The sequence below is a fragment of the Pleurodeles waltl genome, chromosome 4_2 (assembly GCF_031143425.1).
Source record: "Pleurodeles waltl isolate 20211129_DDA chromosome 4_2, aPleWal1.hap1.20221129, whole genome shotgun sequence".
NCBI lineage: Eukaryota > Metazoa > Chordata > Amphibia > Caudata > Salamandridae > Pleurodeles > Pleurodeles waltl.
The window spans coordinates 151,573,377-151,594,584 of record NC_090443.1 but is presented as its reverse complement, the minus strand read 5'-3'; the positions used below and the strand labels follow the sequence as shown (position 1 = coordinate 151,594,584).

The 21,208-nt window shown below is 46.1% G+C and overlaps 1 protein-coding gene across 3 annotated transcripts in view; it reads right to left on the bottom strand.

The window, feature by feature from the left end:
- COPZ1 (COPI coat complex subunit zeta 1) overlaps window positions 1-21,208 on the bottom strand; it is a 156,286-nt gene that overhangs the window by 11,525 nt on the left and 123,553 nt on the right. For all 3 annotated transcript variants that reach the window (XM_069231012.1, XM_069231013.1, XM_069231011.1), the window contains one exon: window positions 16,909-16,964. In XM_069231012.1, the coding sequence (XP_069087113.1) occupies window positions 16,909-16,964 (56 nt within the window). The remainder of the gene's footprint in view (window positions 1-16,908; window positions 16,965-21,208) is intronic.

The following is a 21,208-nucleotide window of genomic DNA, read 5'->3' as shown; positions in this document are numbered from 1 at the left end:
AAAAAACTCTACTCAAGTGGCTATTAAAGAGGCCCGACGTAGGTATGCTAATGCCCTGAAACAAGCTAAAAAAGACTGGGATAATGAGATATGGCAGAAGCTGCTTGAAGCAGTTAAACATCAAGATGATAGTTCCTTTTGGCGGCTGTTGACCTCTAGCTCGAAAAGGGGTAAGGATGACATTGGCATGTATATTCAGCCCGAAAGATGGGTGTCCTATTTTTCTGGAATTTATGCTCTGCCTGCACCGCAAGCTCTGGAGGTCCCTGGATATGATGAGTGTTGGGCTGTTACCAAGACTTCAACTGAGAGCATTGTTTTTACCTTAGCCGAAACAGCTGCAATTAATTCTTTGAGGTCAGCTAAAGCCCCTGGTCCAGATAAGATTCCAAGGGACCTGTTTAAATCAGAACCAAAGATATGGGCATGGTACATTAATTTATTGTCTAATGCCATAGCAGCTGGTAGCCCTATTCCAGATTCTTGGCGTGGTGCAGAAATAATTCCGATTCACAAAAAGGGTGATGTAGGTTTACCTGCAAATTATCGACCAATCAGCCTTATCGATATCCTTCAGAAGACGTTTGCTAAGCAAGTCTTAGATAGGCTTACTGATTGGATTCAGGATAATCAAATTTTATCCCCCTTACAGGCCGGCTTTCGGCCCAAAACTAACACCATGGACCAAGTCTTCAGGCTGTCATTACTATTTTGGAAGTATGTCACCCTATCTAAGCAAAAACTCTATGTTGCTTTTGTAGATCTAAGATCTGCGTTCGACTTTGTCCCAAGAGAGAAACTATGGGGAGTATTAAACAAAATCGGTATCCCAGGAAACTTAGTGCATTTAATTCAAAGGTTACATGAAAAAACATTTGCACAAGTTAGATGGGGCAATCGGGGGGAACTCACTGACAAAATAGATATTAGGAGAGAGGTGCGCCAGGGCTGTGTTCTTGCCCCAACTCTATTCACATTGTTTATTAACGAGGTGGTGCAAGTCGTTACCAACTGCCAAAATGATGCTCCATCCTTGAATAACCACAAAATTCCAATCTTGCTATTTGCTGACGATTCCCTCCTGATCTCCAGAACTCCTATGGGTCTCCAGGTACTTGTGGATAAGTTTAGTTCGTTTTGTGGTGACTATGGACTTGAACTTAATCATAGCAAAACTAAACTTATGACCCTGGGCTGTGGTCCCACTAAGAGATATTCAATTTTCTATAATGGAACCCCCCTAGGCATGGTAAGCTCCATAGATTATTTGGGGGTGAGAATTAGCAACAATCTGCATTGGGGGGCCCAAATCGGTAAAAGTTTAGCTCTTTTGGCCCAGAGATCTGGGGCTATTCTACGCTTTCACAAGTCTACCTCTGAGAGAGTGATTACTACAATCATTAAAATCTACTGAGCTAAGGCACAGAGTGCTGCGGTCTATGGGGCAGAAATCTGGGGGTCCTCGAACACTGGCAAGTTGGCAGTGGGGGAAAACAACTTTGTAAGGTCAACTTTGGCTTGTCCTCGTAATACCCCACTGCTGCCAATGTTTTGGGACCTTGGCCTTTCACGCATCTCAGATGTAATTGCCCTACGACCACTGCTTTTCTGGGTCCGTGTATGGACTACCCCTGAGCTATCTACATACAAGGAGTCTATTCAAGACATTCTAGATAGACCAAAATGTTCTTACCATTCCTTGGTTTAATCACATCTCAAAATGGTTTCATAGATTGGGTCTTAGCAAGTTTTGGAGCCATCCAGAAAGTATAAGGAAGGATCAGAAGAACCATTTGAAAACTGTTTACTGGATATATGTCGGGGAAAACTATATGCTGTGCTCAACACACGGCAGATTGACCTCACAATTTTTTGATTTCAAATGGTATCCATATCTGGAACCATTCATGGATACAATTCTTGACCCATTAAGTAAGAGTTTATACATTCAGTTCAGATATGGTTGCCTGCCTCTTAAATCTTATGGTAGTACACGGGGTTTGACTACAAGATCTGATCCTTGTCCTAGTTATAATCATATTTCAGAATCTATTGTACATTTTATGTTTATATGCCCTGCATATATGATTGCGCGACGGAAGTGGTTACGACCTGTGTGTAGAAATATGGGGATAAGACACTGCATGGCTGCCTTAAGGATCATGATGAGGGATACTTCCCTCCCTCTATCTTGTGCGGTTAGCAAGTATATTGTAGCTGCTTGGCATATACGTATCAGTTCCCTGGGGAAAAACGATGATGAGGAACAAATTTTAAAAGGAAAAAAAAAAAGAAAAAACATAAGAAAAAAGTGTTTTAGCTGCTAAATTTTAATTATGCACCTAAGATTGAAATAAAACCCCATGTTTAATTTAAAAGATAGATATTAGGGGGTCAGGTGCATTTTGATGGCAAGTCATTTTATGTGTTTTAAGGCTGAACATATGTTATTCTATTTTATTCTTATCCCTTTTTTTTTAACTAAACTTTTTTCTTTTTTACTCAATTGTTGGTTGTTTGCTTTTATGGTTGAAAGTAACCGAATAAAGCTGTGTGACTTGACTTGACTCCCACAGTCCAGTGACTCTTCAGTCCAAGTTTGGTGGAGGTAAGTCCTTGCCTCCCCACGCCAGACTGCATTGCTGGGAACCGCGTGTTTTGCAGCTACTCCGGCTCCTGTGCACTCACCGAGGATTTCCTTCGTGCACAGCCAAGCCTGGGTCCCCGGCACTCTAACCTGCATTGCACGACCTCCTGAGTTGTCCTCCGGCGGCGTGGGACTCTCTTGTGCAACTTCGGGTGAGCACCGTTTCACTCCGCTTCATAGTGCCTGTTCCGGCACTTCTGCGGGTGCTGCCCGCTTCTGAGAGGGCTCCTTGTCTTGCTGGGCGCCCCCTCTGTCCCCTGATGCAATTGGTGACATCCTGGTCCCTCCTGGGCCTCAGCAGCATCCAAAAACCCTAACCGCGACCCTTGCAGCTAGCAAGGCTTGTTTGCGGTCTTTCTGCGGGAAAACACTTCTGCACGACTCTTCACGACGTGGGACATCCATCCTCCAAAGGGGAAGTTTCTAGCCCTTGTCGTTCGTGCAGAATCCTCAGCTTTTACCATCCGGTGGCAGCTTCTTTGCATCCACAGCGGGCATTTCCTGGGCATCTGCCCACTCCAGACTTGATCGTGACTTTTGGACTTGGTCCCCTTGTTCCACAGGTACCCTCGTCTGGAAATCCATCGTTGTTGCACTGCTGGTGTTGGTCTTTCCTGCAGAATTCCCCTATCACGACTTCTGTGCTCTTTGGGGAACTTAGGTGCACTTTGCACCCACCTTTCAGGGTCTTGGGGTGGGCTATTTTTCTAACCCTCACTGTTTTCTTACAGTCCCAGTGACCCTCTACAAGGTCACATAGGTTTGGGGTCCATTCGTGGTTCGCATTCCACTTCTAGAGTATATGGTTTGTGTTGCCCCTATCCCTAAGTGCCCCCATTGCATTCTATTGTGACTATACATTGTTTGCACTGTTTTCTATTGCTATTACTGCATATTTTGGTATTGTGTACATATATCTTGGGTATATTTGCTATCCTCATACTGAGGGTACTCACTGAGATACTTTTGGCATAACGGAGCGAAAAGGAAAACGTCCGAACCCGACGGCGGAAAGAAAACAATCTAAGATGGAGTCGACGCCCATGCGCAATGGAACCGAGGTGGGAGGAGTCCCTCGGTCTCGTGACTCGAAAAGACTTCTTCGAAGAAAAACAACTTGTAACACTCCGAGCCCAACACCAGACGGCGGACTATGCACAGCATGTGTATCTGCAGCTACACATGCAACCGAACATAAAGTACCTTTATTTTTAGTATATCTGTGTATTGTGTTTTCTTATGATATTGTGCAAGTGACACTAGTGGTAATGTAGGAGTTTCACTCGTCTCCTAGTTCAGCCTAAGCTGCTCTGCTAAGCTACCTTTTCTATCAGCCTAAGCTGCTAGACACCCCTCTACACTAATAAGGGATACCTGGGTTCTGGTGCAAGGTGTAAGTACCCCTTGGTACTCACTACAAGCCAGTCCAGCCTCCTACAGCAGATCCTTTATAAAGTTGGCAAAGGTCACAAAAGCTGATTTTGATACAAGGTACGGCACACCCAACAAAAACTTATGTTATCAAATATTGATAACTTTGAAGACTTAGTTCTAGTATTTTGGTTATTAACCCAATACATTTATTTACAATTTTAGCCCTGAAGAAGTCATTTGGGATTGGATTGGAGTTTTCCCAAGACGAAACACGTGTTGGCTTGAGTTGTATTATTATGGAGGTGTTGTCAAACACTGCTTGATTTGCACCACTATGGAGAAATGTATATACGTATAAGGAACAAGTATTCAAAGCGCTGAATAAGAATGGACTCTTTCAAATATGTATTAAAAATTGATGTTTGACTTTGTTTTTTTAATGATTATTTTACAATAAGTTCATAATAAGTTTTTGTTGGGTGTGCCGTACCTTGTATCATTATTTATTGGGTTGTTTAAATCCATAAGGGTTGGGGGTGCTCCCTTGTGCAGGCACCCTTGTTTTCTGGGTTTTTGTGTTTACTTGACCCGATTTTATACCATTTATGATCCTGAGCGCCTACATAACCCCGATCTTTCACCCCACTAGTTAAGTTTCACAAAAGCTGATTTGACTTTCTGAATGGCTTAGGTCTGTCAATATAATGGATGAGGGTTCTTTAAAAATCAAGAGTGTGAAGTGCCCTTGCCGCTACCAACTCTGGCTCTGGGGAAAAAACAGGTATTTCAGTAATTTGGTTAATAAAAGTTAAGACAAACTTTGGTAGGAATTTAGGGTTAGTGAGAAGGACTACCCTATTGCTTTAAAATTGAATCCGCTGTTTTCTTGAAATGAAAGCATTTGGGAGCTCACTGAGACGACGTGAAGAGATATCTATGGGGAAAGCCACTTTCCAAGATAAATATTATAATGCACACGAACGCAGAGGCTTAAAGAGGGGCTCACAAGTCATGCGATTACTACATTTAAGTTCCACAAAAAGCTAGAGGCATTCTTGCAGGGATAACTATTAAGTGTAATCTGGAGACCAAACCAACAATTTCTGAGTTAAAGTATGCCGAATTGGCTGTTGTAAGGCAAATAGACTACAGGAATGTGCATAATAGTACTTCAAGAATTCCATCTCCATCCCATCCAACAATCCTTTTTTATGCTAGGACTCTTTCAGGTGTCATTGTTTTTACTCTGCAGGGCTTTGAAATGTTATTAAATATCTACTTGCCCAAGGGATGGGATGCTTCAGAAATCTACTCTTCCTTGTTTAAAAATAAAAACCAGAAAAGAGCCAACGTGTCTCTTGTAGTGCCATGCATTTAGGTGATACGCTATGGCATATCAGAGCTCTAATAACAGCCTCTCTAATTATGCCAGGGTTCATGTTACATCAAGGTTTGGGTTAAGGAAAGGCTCAGATGTTGCCTCCTGTCCCAAATGTACATAAGGGGCGTACGTAGCCAAGAAGAACGAGTTACTTACCTTCGGTAATGACTTTTCTGGTGGATACATTAGCTACCTGTGGATTCCTCACCTGATGAATACTCCCATGGCGCCAGCATTTGACGGAAATCTTCTTACTAGTCTCTGCACGTCGACGAGGACGTCACTCTAACCCACGCGACGCCGTCTGACGTCATACAGGCAATAAGAAGTCCTCGCCGACGTGCCGATGACAGTACCAACATTTTTTACGTGCATGAGAATAATAATAATAACCCAATGCAATGAAAGAGCAAAGCAACATCTCTTAATATTGTAAATCACACAACATTGCAATAAAATAGCTGTAGATTTAATATAACCTTTTTTTTTTTTTTTTTTTTAAACAAATAAATATATTTATACATACGAATCATGTATATACCCAATATATATATAGATTTATATATAAATATACACATATATACAAATATCATACATGCAAAATGTATTGCAACTTTGAATACCAAAAGGAGCACACTCAAGGATTGCTTGGAGAGACCAAAAAGGCAACGGGGAGGCGGGTGGGACCGTGAGGAATCCACAGGTAGCTAATGTATCCACCAGAAAAGTCGTTACCGAAGGTAAGTAACTCGTTCTTCTGATGGATACAACTACCTGTGGATTCCTCACCTGATGAATAGAGTCCCAAAGCAGTACCACGCCCGGCGGTGGGTGCCTAAATGGTCAAACCAAGAAATCCTGCAGCACTGACCGTGCAAAATGACCGTCCCTTCTGACCTCAGAGTCCAAACAGTAATGTTTCACAAAAGTGTGAAGGGACGACCAAGTTGCGGCCTTGCAGATGTCAACCACAGGAACACCCCTGGCCAAGGCCGAAGAGGCCGACTTAGCTCTGGTGGAGTGAGCTCTAATGCCCTCAGGCGGATCCTTCTTTGCCAAAGAGTAACAGATTTTAATGCAAAGAACAACCCACCTGGAGAGTGTTCTCTTGTGGACTGCCTTTCCTCTCCTCTTGCCCACGTATCCGACAAACAGCTGATCCTCCAGCCTGATATCCTTCATTCTGTCGATATAGAAGCTCAACGCCCTTTTTGGGTCCAGGCGATGTAGTCTTTCTTCCTCCTTTGAAGGATGAGGCGGAGGATAAAACGTGGACAAAGTGATTGTCTGAGCCAAATGGAAGGGTGAAACAACCTTCGGAAGGAAAGCAGCCTTGGTCCTCAACACCACCTTATCCCCATAAAACGTTATATAAGGGGGTTTAACCGATAAGGCCTGCAACTCACTCACTCTCCTTGCAGATGTTATAGCTACCAGGAATACTGTTTTAATAACCAAATACCTTAAGGGGCAAGAATGCATAGGCTCAAAAGGGGACCCCATAAGGAAAGTCAGGACCAAGGACAAATCCCATTGAGGCATAACGAATGGTTTTGGAGGATATTGATTCAGAAGACCTTTCAAGAATCTGAGAACAATAGGGGATTTAAATAACGATGGTTGGTCTGGAAGACAAATGAAGGCTGACAAGGCCGACAAATAACCCTTAATGGTAGCTACTGCACAACCTTTCTGCGCTAGAGACAGTGCAAAAGACAAAACATGTGACAGATGAGCATGTAAGGGATCAATCTGTCTCTCTCCACACCACATAACAAATTTAGACCACCTATTAGCGTAGATAGATTTAGTGGAGTGTCGCCTGGCCGCTAAGATAACATCCACTACATCAGGCGGGAGAGAGAAGGAACTCAGGTTGCCCCGTTCAATCTCCAAGCATGTAGGTGCAGACTCTGGAGGTTGGGGTGTAAAACCTGCCCCTGCGACTGCGAGAGGAGGTCTGCCCTGAGAGGGAGACGGAGCGGAGGGCACAGTGAGAGTTGGAAAAGGTCGGAGTACCATACCCTCCTTGGCCAATCCGGAGCTATTAAGATGACTTGGGCCCGGTCTTGGCGAATTTTCCTCAACACTCGAGGAATCAAGGGTATGGGGGGAAACGCGTAAAGCAACTGGTCGCACCAGGTTATCTGAAACGCGTCCCCCAACGCTCCCTGCATCGGATACTGGAGGCTGCAGAATAACGGGCAATGCGCGTTCTCCCGAGTGGCAAACAGATCTATCCGAGGAAACCCCCACATCTGGAAGATTAAACAGACTTGATCTGGATGGAGACGCCACTCGTGGTCTGCCGAGAATTGGCGACTGAGACTGTCCGCACGTACATTCAAGACCCCGGCCAGATGATTTGCCACCAAGCAAATCTGATGGTCCTTTGCCCAGGACCATAGCCGAAGAGCTTCTCTGCAGAGAAGGTACGACCCTACTCCTCCCTGTTTGTTTATGCCCCCCACATCGTGGTAGTATTGTCCGTCAGGACCTGTACCGACTGACCACGAAGGGATGGGAGGAAGGCCTTGAGAGCCAAACGTACAGCCCGTAACTCCAACAGATTGATATGAAACACCTGTTCCTCTGGAGACCAAAGCCCTTTGATCTCCAGATCCCCCAGATGAGCTCCCCATCCTAGGGTGGAGGCATCCGTTATTACCGTGGCCACTGGTGGCGACTGCGCGAACGGCTTCCCCTGTGAAAGATTGTTGCCCGCAATCCACCACTTCAATTCCACAGCAGCATCTCTGGAGATCTTGACAGTACCTTCTAAATCTCCCTTGTGTTGAGACCACTGCCTTCGGAGGCACCACTGAAGAGCCCTCATGTGCCAGCGAGCATGCGTGACCAACAGAATGCAGGAGGCGAACAGACCGAGCAGACGAAGGACCTTGAGGACTGGAACTACCGCTCCATTTCGAAACATTGGAACCAATTCCTGAATATCTTGAATCCGCTGAGGCGGAGGAAAGGCTCGACTCAATGTTGTATCCAGTACTGCCCCTATGAACAGGAGGCGCTGAGAGGGCTCCAGGTGAGATTTGGGCACGTTCACCGAAAAGCCCAGGTCGAACAACAACTGGGTTGTTGACTGCAGATGATGCGACACAAGCTCCGGGGACTTGGCTTTGATCAACCAGTCGTCCAAGTAAGGGAATACTGCTATCCCCTTCCTTCTGAGCTCCGCCGCAACCACTGACATCACCTTTGTGAAGACTCGAGGTGCTGAAGTAAGACCAAACGGGAGGACCGCAAACTGATAGTGCTGCGACCCTACCACAAACCGGAGATACTTCCTGTGCGACTTGAGTATCGGGATATGAAAGTAAGCATCCTGCAAGTCGACAGACACCATCCAATCTTCCTTGTTCAACGCCAAAAGCACCTGTGCTAGGGTCAGCATCTTGAACTTTTCCTGTTTGAGGAACCAATTCAAGATCCTCAGATCCAGGATTGGTCTCAACTGACCATCCTTTTTGGGAATCAGGAAGTATCTTGAGTAACAACCTCGACCCTTTTCCTGCTCTGGGACCAACTCTACCGCGCCCTTTGAAAGGAGGACTTGAACCTCCTGTTCTAGCAACAGGAGGTGTTCTTCTGAACAATAAGATGGGCGGGGCGGGATGAGGGGCGGGAACTCCCGAAAGGGAAGGGCGTAGCCTTTTCCCACAATGCCGAGAACCCAAGTGTCCGTTGTGATAGACTTCCACTTGTGGAGAAAACGCTGTAATCTTCCCCCTACAGGAGAGGAGTGAGTGGGAAACGGTGGAAGCCTAAGGCTGCTTCCCCTGCTGCACCCCTCCAGAGGACGAGGAAGAGGCAGAGTGCTGTTGAGAGGCTCCTCTGGTACGGACCCCACCCCTCCCCCTCCCTCCCTCTAAATGACCTATAGGGGAGGGAAGAGGCGGGTTGCTGGAACCTCCCCCGAAAGGAAGAGGAATAAGAGCCACGCCCAAATCCCCGAAACCTCCTGAAAATTCTAGAAGAGGCAGAGGAAGAAGGAGCTTGCAGTCCTAACGATTTGGCTGTGGCTCTGCTCTCCTTAAATCGTTCCAAGGCTGAATCTGCCTTGGCTCCAAACAGTCTGTCCCCATCAAACGGGAGGTCCAGTAGGGTCGACTGCACATCCGCAGAGAACCCTGAGTTTCGGAGCCAGGCCTGTCTTCTTGCCACCACAGTCGTGCCCATCGCCCTGGCCACCGAGTCGGTCGTGTCCAGCCCAGACTGGATAATCTGGGTCGCGGGAGCCTGGGCGTCCGAGACCACATCCAAAAGACCCTGGGGAAGCTCCGTGAATGAAGACGAAATATCATCCATCAGCGCATGGATGTACCTCCCCAGAATGCACGTGGCGTTGGTGGCCTTCAACGCCAAACTGCATGACGAAAATATTTTCTTGGACTGCGCATCCAGTTTTTTGGAGTCTCTGTCTCCAGGCACCGTCGGGAAGGAACCAGGCGCTGACTTTGAGGAACAGGAGGCTTGCACCACCAAGCTCTCCGGCGTAGGGTGTCTAGAGAGAAAGCCAGGGTCAGATGGTGCAGCTCGATACCTCCTGGCCACAGCCCTATGAACGGCCGAGGAAGACACCGGCTTCTTCCACACCTCCAACACCGGATCCAGCAAAGCCTCATTAAATGGCAAGAGAGGCTCAGCTGCAGCAGAGGCCGGATGCAATACCTCTGTCAGCAAATTCTGCTTTGCCTCTGCCACCGGCAAAGGCAGGTCCAAAAAGCTCGCTGCCTTCCTCACCACAGCATGAAAGGAAGCAGCCTCCTCCGTATATTCCCCTGGAGATGAAAGGTCCCACTCAGGGGAAGTGTCCAGCCCACTGGCTGTATCCAGACCATGCAGTCCGTCTCCAGAGTCCTCAATCTCTCCCTCCTCTAGGACTCGCTGGTACTCTTGCTCTTCTAAAAGACGGAGAGCACGCCTCCTCGAATGAAGTCTCTCCTCGATACGCGGAGTCGACATGGCCTCCGCCGACGTCGAAGAACGGCGCCGATCTCCAGAAGCATCTGACGCCGCGTCCGGCGCCACAGGCAGCTTCGGCGCCGAGGCAGGAGCCGGAGGACGAGGTCTTGGAGCCGATGGACCAACCGGAGTCACAGGGCAAAATCCTGACTTCGACGGAGGGGCAACCTCCGGGGCCGAAACATCCGAAGCCACCGGAGCGGCCACCGACGCCGGCACCGGCGCTGAGCCCACATTCCCAAAAGGGAGAAAGGGCATAAAGGGTGCCGGCCGAAGAGGCGCAGGATCACCCAACGAAAAGGCCAAGGGCCCCGAAGGACCAGCCGGAGCAGCTCCTGGAGCCATCTGCTGAAAGATGGTATACATCGCATTAAGAAACGCGGTACTATCGGCTCCAGGAGTGGGAAAAGCCGGATACTGGGGTGCCTGGATCGAGGGCGACCCCGACGCCGGCCTCGACGTCTGCGACGCCGGAGAAAACACAAGAGGCTGCACCACCTCAATCACTGACGCCTGACCAGGTGAAGTCGGTGACGCCGGAGAGGGCAACGGCGTCGATGGATGCGGCGTGACCGTGGGGCTGACCTCCCAAGTCCTCCGACGCCGAGCCGAAGGTGACCTCGAACGAGACTCCTTGCTGGAGTGACGTCGTGAGTCTCTACGGCGCCGGGAGTCTCGATGACGCCGGTGAGACCTTGGCGAAGAAGACTTCTTATGATGTTTCTCCTTCTTCTTTGACTTTGCCATGAATAACTTGGCCTCGCGCTCTTTGAGGGCCTTCGGATTCATGTGTTGACATGAATCGCAAGTCGAGACGTCGTGGTCGGAGCTCAAACACCATAGACAGTCGGAGTGAGGATCTGTAACTGACATCTTGCCCCCACACTCTCGACAGGGCTTGAAACCCGACTTCCTCTGAGACATTGTTACCGCAGAGAAGACTACGCAGCAGACAATACACTGTAACCACGAAGGTAACAGTAACTCCCTCGAAGATAACCGTTTCGAATGCACGGAAAAAAGGGAACTGTCATCGGCACGTCGGCGAGGACTTCTTATTGCCTGTATGACGTCAGACGGCATCGCGTGGGTTAGAGTGACGTCCTCGTCGACGTGCAGAGACTAGTAAGAAGATTTCCGTCAAATGCTGGCGCCATGGGAGTATTCATCAGGTGAGGAATCCACAGGTAGTTGTATCCATCAGAAATGGTAGTTCAGTTCCACAACTGAAACGCCCAGAGACTGCACACCTACAAACATAAAACATTATGCTGGAAAAGGTTGGAAATTTATTTCTAACAAGGGCAGAAATAAAAGTTTTAGAAGGGTACGAAAAAAGGGGTGTAGGGAAACAATTTCGAATCGCTGAGCCGATGTCCTAAGAGAAAATATACACTTTTATGTATGCCATGTGAAAGGGGAATTCGTAGCCATTTGCTAGTATAGCTTCGAGACCTAGCTATAGAAACTCGTCAGTTCCTAAAAATCATAAACTTGCACCAATAAAAGGAAACATGAAAGGACAACTGTGAGTGAACATTTGTGTCCTTCTTTAAGAATCGGACACCTACCTTACTATCATGTTACCTATAATGTATTACACTGATTCTCCGTCTCTTTTAAAAAATATTGGCATGCGTAATTTAGTAATTTTTTCCTCACAGAAACGGAATTTAAAATTGCATCATCATTGGATAAAAGTTATTTTTCAAGTTTCAATTATTTTTAGTTTATTTTTAAAGCAAACAATGACCAAACTTTCTTTCATGCTTGTGCCTATATTTGCATTTAATCAAGATGCACTCAGTAAGCATTATAAATAGCCTCAAATTGTTATGTTTTGCAAATGTGTTCATCCCTTTTTATACTGGCACCAGAGTCAATAACGCAAGCCAAGCTCACACGGTTTCTTACAGCGCCCAACAGAACAGTGAAGGCTTTGCAATATTGATTCCAGCAGAGAGGTTTAAATAACATACAAATGGATTACAAAAAAAATATATATATATACGTGCCTTAGTGGCATAGACCTCGTTCACATATCCATACTGTGGTGCTTGTACAAGGACTTGTGCTGCAAGGAGTTGGACATGCTTGTCCAGTATAGTGGACCAAATAAACAAAAAATTGTTGCCCTGAACCCAAAACATTAATCCTGGGTGTAAGGCAACAGGTAGTCCAAACTTCCGATTGAGCCAAGTTTGTTTGATGTATGTTATTTGCCTTTTCTATATTTTGTACTGTTATTCATATTTTGCTTGTTTTCACTTCGACAGATGTCTTTTCCTAATAGCTTCAGCTTTTCTCGTCTTCAAGGTGGTGTCCTGTTCATTGATGCCCGTTTGTTGTAAAAATACAGTATTCTTCTGTTGTTTCCTAGTAGCTTTTGTTAATTCAATTTGCAAACTTAATTTCTTAAGAAGTTGGCATAGTGAACTACTGAGACGGTCGACCTTATCCCTGCAGCTTCCATTACAGTAAGGTGGCAAATTAAGGCCACTTGCAACATGGCGGCTAGTTGCAGTGTGTGGCCTAATTCACGACCTTTGCAGCAAGATCTCATTATTTATAGTCCTATAAATTGGGGCACTTGGCGCTTGTGGAGGTCACACTCTGAGCCCAGTACATGTGCTTTGGGTTCTGTGGGCACAGGAGCCTCGAGCAGTAGGTTCAAGGTCAAGCCCTGCCCCCACATCTTGCAATACATGATTTTGTGGGTAGGGGGCAGGGAGATATAATGTGGCCAAATATTAGTGTCATGAGATAAGAGTGCAAGCTGTAGCCAGGGACCACACACTGCTCTCAGAGCCCGCTGAGAAAGGCCAGTGGTAGTGCACAGCAGGCCCTGGGGCATAGGTGCTGGGCGAAGTGGGTTTACTTTTATCTGAGAAACCAAATTACACCAAACCTGCCAAAAGGAGAAGTTTAGTACGAATAGGCCCTTACATGTGGTTTGGAATAAAAGATTTCAATACTTTTTAAGAGGTGTGTGCTACACAAATGTGCCGGTTAGGAAGCAGACAGTTAACATTATGTATAACTTACCCATTAAAGAGCAAATTATTTGTTTACAAGATAGTAAAATATTGAAAAATAGTCATAGGCTGGGCTGACCACATTTTCCCCACCACCAACTATTACAGTATTCTTTGAGATCGTGAATCTCTGGACAAACTGATCGGGTGGTTGCTACTGCAAAATATCGTTCCAGCCGCCATTACATGATACCATTGCGCAGAAATACAAACTTATGGGATCAAAAAGTTTAGAAGAGCACCCACTCACACCAGTGATGATGAGGAGAATTACAGAGAGTCCGATACTGCCTTACAAAAGGAAAACAAATCCCAGTTCTTGCTGCTTTGTTCATGGCTCAGTACATAAGATCCCTCGACATTATGACCACCAACTGAAGGCATGCTGTACACTGGCATGTAAGAAAGAAAGTGAAATTCAGCGTAAGACGGCGGTGGAAGCAGTTATTGACCCTAGGAATGATGCAAGTGGCGAAAGGCACAAAAATGGATTCTGACACCATCTTCAAAAAACGATATTGCTGGGATCCATTGTTTAAAAACTATCAGTGAATTCCAAAGAGCCACTCAGGTACTGTAGGTGGAAACAAGCATTTGCAATGCAATGGGTCTCGCGTTTGCAAGAGTTAGAACTATTAGCGTTGTAAATTCCCAACTGGCCTTTTCTTGCCAAACAATCTGAAGATGAAAAGTAAAGCAGGTGATATAAGTGAGCCCATTCAAAGTGCCACAGCCACCATGAGCGTGTGCGCGAAAGAGACACAAAAGGAAAAAGAAGTTTGCTTGCAGTCAAAGTTATCGGAAAAAGTGCAATTATCCATGTAACAGGGTCGATGCCTAGGAGGGACAAACGTAAAGCATTTACCAATGATAACAAAGGATTTTTGAAAGGCAAGCCCATGAACGCGTGGTAGTGATGGGTGTGCGGTGGGCGTGGTTAAAACTCCAGATACATACCAACACGTCGGAAAAGCAGCGCTTGTGCGCTGCTATGCTCCACTTAAAAAAGATACAGCTTCCATTATGTAGCCACGCAGCTCTCTCAGGCACGTTAATATTTAAAAAAAAAAAAAAAAAAAGAAAGTAGAAAAGAAAGGACCCAGTGATGTTGTCTGTGATGAACAAAGGGAGACATCGCAAAACAGCCTGTGGACCCACTATGAGGTTAGAGCCTGTTGTGCATGGCAATGTCGGCTTAGGTATGGCGCATTGCACTCTAAAGTTCTGTTGTGCATGACAAATGACAGTGAGCAGGCACAGGGCATGGCGTAGGCTGAACACTGCACAGGTGCACAAGCAATGCCTAAAACTGTGTTCCAAAGGCAAAGGGCTGAGCCATGCCCTCCAACTGCAGTTCTGGGGGCATAAAGGGTGGCAGCAGGGCATAACCAAAGGCTGTGTGAAGTGGGCTTTGGGAGCATGGGCTTAAGGTCATACCCAGTACCCAGGGCTAGATGATGGAGGTGGCTGAAGGAGTAGGAACAGGACTTGAAATGAATAATGTGCAAAGAGGTCCTTTTCCATTCTGTCTCAAACAAAGTTCCTTTCGCACTTGGAATCTGTAGTCTTAATACTGAGCGAAACCCAGAGACCCCTTCAACAAACAGTTTTTTACCAAATGGATTGGAGGAGCTCAACGGGTCTAGAATAGGATACTAGTACTCTAAAGGATTAAAATATGTTTGCAAAATGTGGCTCAATGACGCATCATAGTAACAATGGGACGCACATCTGGCAAAGGAGCCGGAGTTACAATCGAGACAACCAAAAAAAAACAAAGGATGAAGGGTTTCAGTCCCCCAGAGCGTCCAGTCGCCTCGTCCCTGGTCAGGGGTGATGTAGTGCTCTTGCTTAGGATCGGTAAGTGCAGTCGCTCTTACCATTGTAGTGCGTCTGAAGGGAGGAGGGGTGACGCTTAGTGAACACATGAAATAGAGCTCTAACCCCAATGTAAACACAACCAGTGCAGGGGAAGTCTCTTACCGCAGGTTCCATGTAACTGAAATCACTTGTAGTGTACCTCTAAGCAATCACATGTGAACAACCTCTTGTGTATCTCTCTAACTAAGCGAGATTGTTGGCCCCTCTAGACATCTAGGAAAGTCTCACTGAAGAAAAAAAGATCCCTAGGAACCCGTTCCTCCTCCTAATTTACCTCCTACTGCACTCGGACAAAGACCTGATTGAAGACAGAACATTCCCTAACTTAAAATCCCAGAAATCAGGCTACTTCAGGACCAATTTGTAATAGCTCTCGCACTAGAAATGCACAAAGACACGGGACGGTCGGCCACAATCACTCAAAGTACTTGTGAGGTTCAGCCTTGTAAACATGTTATGAACCCAAGCTGTGTTAATCTAAGCCTGTTGGATGTTATGGGAGCAAGGAATCATCAGTGGGAATGAAATTCACCCCAATGACCTCAACACCAAAAAAGAAAAGATAAACGCAAGGACGCTGCAAACGTTTTCAAAGTGCTCAAAGTGGCAAGGCTGACCTGCACAAAGTATGCGAGGGGCCTTGTGCACTGGTAGCGCCAAGGAAAGGTCCAGACTTCAATTTTCTTCACGAAATAGACTATTTTTGTTATTGTGTTCTACCTTACAAAGAGCAGGCATATCCCATCAGTATGGGGCTATGCAACAAAGCATTACAGTAACTCAAGAGAGAATATACAGCATGAACACAGGGAGGGTGACACTGGGAGACGGAGTTGAGCGGACCTCAAACCACATCTATGAAGCATCAAATGAGGGAGAAATTGCTGATTCTATTACAGTGAATGGGTACTGCAGCCCTTGCCATTCTTATTACATAGATAAGGCCAGTGCACTTTACCCTTTTTTTTTTTTACTATAATACGTTCAAGAGGGAGGCAGTATTGCATGTTCGATTTCAGCTTTACCTTATTGCCTTTTCTATAGCAATGGTCAGGCACTGCACTGATGGCCTCATATAATATAGCTTTTGGTGTATAATGTAGCTTTTACAGTTGCAGCAGCCTAGCGATTCAGATAGTTTATAATTGTGGAGGCTAAGTTAACTATTGTATTTCCTACCAGAGTGGAAGGGCACAGATTGCCATCCAAATGGCAATGACTGGTTGAGAAATGGTGGTGTGTAGATATTCTACTTTAAATTCTGTTTGATAGCAGATAACAAACTATGATCTATGTTGAGTAACTGTACAAATGTTGCTTATAGTGGAGCTCTACCACTGCACTCTTTCAGGGTAAATTCCATGACTCCACAAAATGTAACATGCATGCCGCCCACACGTTGGTTGTGGACGGACCATGCCTGGTTACACTTAATTCACCAAATTTTTTCCAACACGTATTGAACAACAAACAATTCAGAGTCATGTAATCCTCGCCTTGCCCTTCCAATTGTGAAGTCTCCTGATCAGCATCCATCCACCACTAAAGATGCCGGGGGCAGGCTGGGCAGTCAACATGTAGTTGTTTCAAACGCAAAAATGTCATACCTTAGCATCTGGCTCAGGGAGTCAAACAGGCAATTCAAAACAGCCATCAGCATTAACTAGGAGGGGAGAGAGGCAATAAAGAGAACAGAAGTAAGTGGCAGAATAAGAAAACGTCTTTAATTTAGCACAGATAAACCGCTTCACTTGTACATTCGAAGCTCTCTAGAAGATCTGTTGAGTTTGTTCTTAAATAAGAAGGGAACTGATAACATCATTTAAATAACTAGAATGAATGAATAACGTTTTCACTTCACATTATATAGTTTAGCTTGAGCTCGTTTTAAAACTTGTTTCAGAAAAGTAAGGTAATAAAAGTAAGACTTCTAATGCTCCCCAACTACTTCTCACTCCATTATAGGATTTTTCTTAAAAGCAATTCATTCACAGCATAGGTCAATGGTAGCTACTGATCACAGGAACCAGAGCGAGGATATAGATTCCACCCCTCCTTCGGAAATACCAAATGAAAAACGTCCACCACGTGCCCAGTCACCTTTTCTTCTTTTCACACAGGCAAGGGTGGGTCTTTACCTTAACATCCACGTTTTCTATCCGCCCACACAGTACCAAGGTGGGGGTACAAAACTTCCCAATAGCCTCTCACCCTCCACTCACAGACTCAAGAGCAGGGATTTTGTATAGGAATATATTGTTAATGTTGCAATGTGGATACAGTTCTTTAATTCAAATGGGCTCAAAGAAAGCAAGGCCTGGGGATTTTCCTCAAATGGAAACCCTTCAAGCAGAGCAAAACTACGTTAGCCCCCAGGCCGAAGACAGCAAGCACAAGGAACCTTATCACCCTCAACGAGGAAGTGTCTTTTAACGTAAAGAACGTACTCTTGCCATCCTAACCTCCACCCTCTAAAAATAAATACAACTCCCAGCCCTGTGTCGCTTTTGCATCCCACTCCGGTTTTGCAGATGGTCACAGCATCACTTTACAGGTTAAAGTAGAAAGCAGTCACCCTAACAGCTCAAGCATCTCTTTATTCAGACAGAACCCTCCTGGAGTACAGAGATAACCTTTAAAAAGGGATATAGGAAGAGACACAGGACCACTTCTTCTCTGTCAAAGATTATCTTCCATCCAATTACTTCGACATCTGACTCCCACTCTGAATGGGATCATCTTGTACGACCATTCCCACACACTAGCATAACAAAGGCTCCTGAGCGCCCCCCCCCCCCCACCTCAGCACAGCACCTATCCTGAGTGAGTCCAGAGTGGGGTCCCTCCATGTTCTTTGAGGGGAGAGACACCTCCAGTTTCGTTACGCCCCTGTTCTCACATCTACCTGAACCAACAACCACCAGCTCTCATTTTAAGCCGCTCTTAAAACTGAGACCTCAACTGCCTGCCCTCCTCAAGAATGCGGCCTACTTCCCTGCATTACAATGTAAACAAGTTTCTGTTTCCCAAGCAGACAACCAGCACTGTGAAACAAACAATTTCACACAACTGGCTATCAATTTAAAGAGTTCTTCGCTACTGTGAATTTTCATGCAAGTTTGCCGTGTGACCTAGACCTTCCTGAGGGACTGCTCAGTACAAGACGAAAGAAAAATAATTCTAGGGGGACGAACAAAAATCTTTCTATTGGATACTCTATATTCAGGTCGATTCTTCACCTGTAGAACAATCTACAGGTGTCAGACTGGATCTGGAAAACTTCAAAGCAACAAGGTCGCCATAAGAGTGTGCTGGACTCAGTCAGCGACATCACTGAGGCAATAAAGCACCACCCCGGCGCATTGATGTCAGCTTCCCTCCATTTTATCAAAGCTGTTGAGGAGAGAGGACCGACTGACATTGATGAAGGACTGAAGTACAGCAAAAATGCAAGATGGGAATATATCCATCAAACAGGGAGGCAGCGGGTTGGTGATGAAGCTGCAGGCAGACAGAGTATCCATCAGAAAGATAGTTAATGCAGGTAAGTAACTTTTTCTTCTGATGAATACTTCTACCTTTAGATTTCTCAACTGTAGAACAGATTTCAAAGCAATGACCTGACCAGCAGGAGCTGATGGATTGTTAGACAAACCCTGCAAGACAGACCTGGCAACGTGTTTGTCCCTACTCACCTCTGAATCCAGGCAGCAATGTTTTGCAAAAGTGTGCAAGGAACCCCACATTGCAGACTTGCAGATTTCTGCAATCAGAATGCTTCAAGCAAGTGCAGAAGAAGTTAATTAAGCCCCAGTCGAATGGGCTCCAATTACTGCAGGAGTCTCTTTCTAAGGCATATCAGACCTTGATGCAGAGGTTAAACCACATATACAGAGTCCTCTCCTGTACCACCTTACTTTTTCTGACACCACAGTAGCAGACAAAAAAAATGGTCATCCAACAAAATTCCTATGTGTGGTCTATGTAGTAATGAACTGCCTGCTGTGGATCCAGTCAATGCAACCACACATCCTCTTTCTTAGGATGATGTGGAGGGTAGAAGGTTGGAAGTGATCGATTGGGCAAGATGGAAGGGAGCAACCACCTTACAGAGAAACTGCCTTGGTTAGCAACAGCAACTTATTTGGAAAGTTGGTATAGAAGGGGAGGAGGGCGAAAGGGTTGGGCCTCTGTAGGAAGCTGGCCTGGTTTGTGGTGGGCACCCAAGGTACTTACACCTTATACCAGGTCCAGGTATCCCCTTTTAGTGAAGTGTAGGCAGTGCCTAGAAGCAGCTGTGGATGAGCAGCCAAGGCTTATCTAGGAAACATGCATAGCTCATGCAATACCACTGCAGTCACACAACACTTACACACATGAAAAAAAAACACTCAGTTGTACAAAAATAAAGGTACTTCATTTTTTGGAACACAATGCCACAAATTGTTACAAAGGCAACTCTCCAATAGGAGGTAAGTAATACACTAAATATATACACACTAGTAATCAGAAATGGCCATAAAAAAGGTTAGAAAACTGTGCATATAGCAATAACCAATAGTGACCCTAGAGGGTGGCACAAACCATATATTAAAAAAAAAAAATGGAATGCGAACACAGGAGACCTAGGTAAGTAGAATGTGTAGAGGGGAGCTGGGAGTACTAGAAAACCACAGAGGTAAGTAACACAGTACCCCCCAGTGACCAGGAAAACAGGAGTAAATCACTCAATTTTCCCCAAACCAATCAAAAAGGAGGAAAAAAAGAAGACATTCAGACAAAACTGCAAGAAAACCAGAGGTGATTCCTGAAGAAAGAAGACCTGTGGAGAGAGAGGATCAAGTCCAAGAGTCACAGTGGAGCATCGCAGAGGCAGCACCCACAGGACGGGGACACAGGAGTCACAGAAGAGGCCCATGCAGCACTACAAAATAGGATCCTAAGCCGCCGGAGATCTACGCAGGAGGCTGTGCTTTGCAGGAAGAAGACCTAGGGGCTGGACCTACACGTCATCTGAAGATTCCTTGTAGGAGATGCAACAAGCCTTGGCAGCTGCAAGAGACGCAGTGCACAGGGGTACTGTCCTGTGTGGGAAGGCAAAGGCTTACCTCCAACAAAGTTGGATAGCTGGCAGAAATGACCAAGAGTACTTCTCTGGACCACCACCCATGATGCAGAATCCACGCAGCTCAAGATGAGGGGAGATTCATGTAGCCGGTTGTCGCTTGCTGTAGGTGCCTGCGGTTGCAATGGAGTGACTCCTTCACTCCTAGGGAGATTTCTTCTTGTGCAGGCTGAAGAGTTGCTGTCTTCTGAGGATGCACAGCCAGGGAAATGTTGCAAAGCTGTCAGCAGACGTGGAAACAAAGTTGCAGAGGAGTCTTCTTCGTTGTTTGCTGTGTTGTCTGTTCCTGGAGGGTCCAGTCGCAGTTCCAGTGGCCAGAAGTTGAAGTGGCAGTTGCTGAGGAATCCTGCTGGAGTCATGCACGCTGAATCTGAGGACTCACCCAAGAGGGAGACCCTAAATAGCCCTGAAGGGGGATTGGTCACCTATCAGGAGGGGGCTCCGACGTCACCTGCCTGGCCACTCAGATGCTCCCAGAGTTCCCAGCCAACCTTGAAAACAACCAAGGACCCTCTGGAGGATCTCTGAGCACCACCCCCTTCCATTGTCCAGTTTTCGCACCAGAGCAGGGACTGGGAGTCCCTGAACTGGTGCGGACTGGTTTATGCAAGGAGGGCACCAAATGTGCCCTTCAAAGAAAACCAGTGGCTTGGGGAGGCAACCCTCCCAAGCCAGTCACACCTATTTCCAAAGGGAGAGGGTGTTAACTCCCTCTCCCAAAGGAAATCCTTTGTTCTGTCTTCCTGGGCTTGATCAGATCACGCAGAAGGAGGGCAGAAACT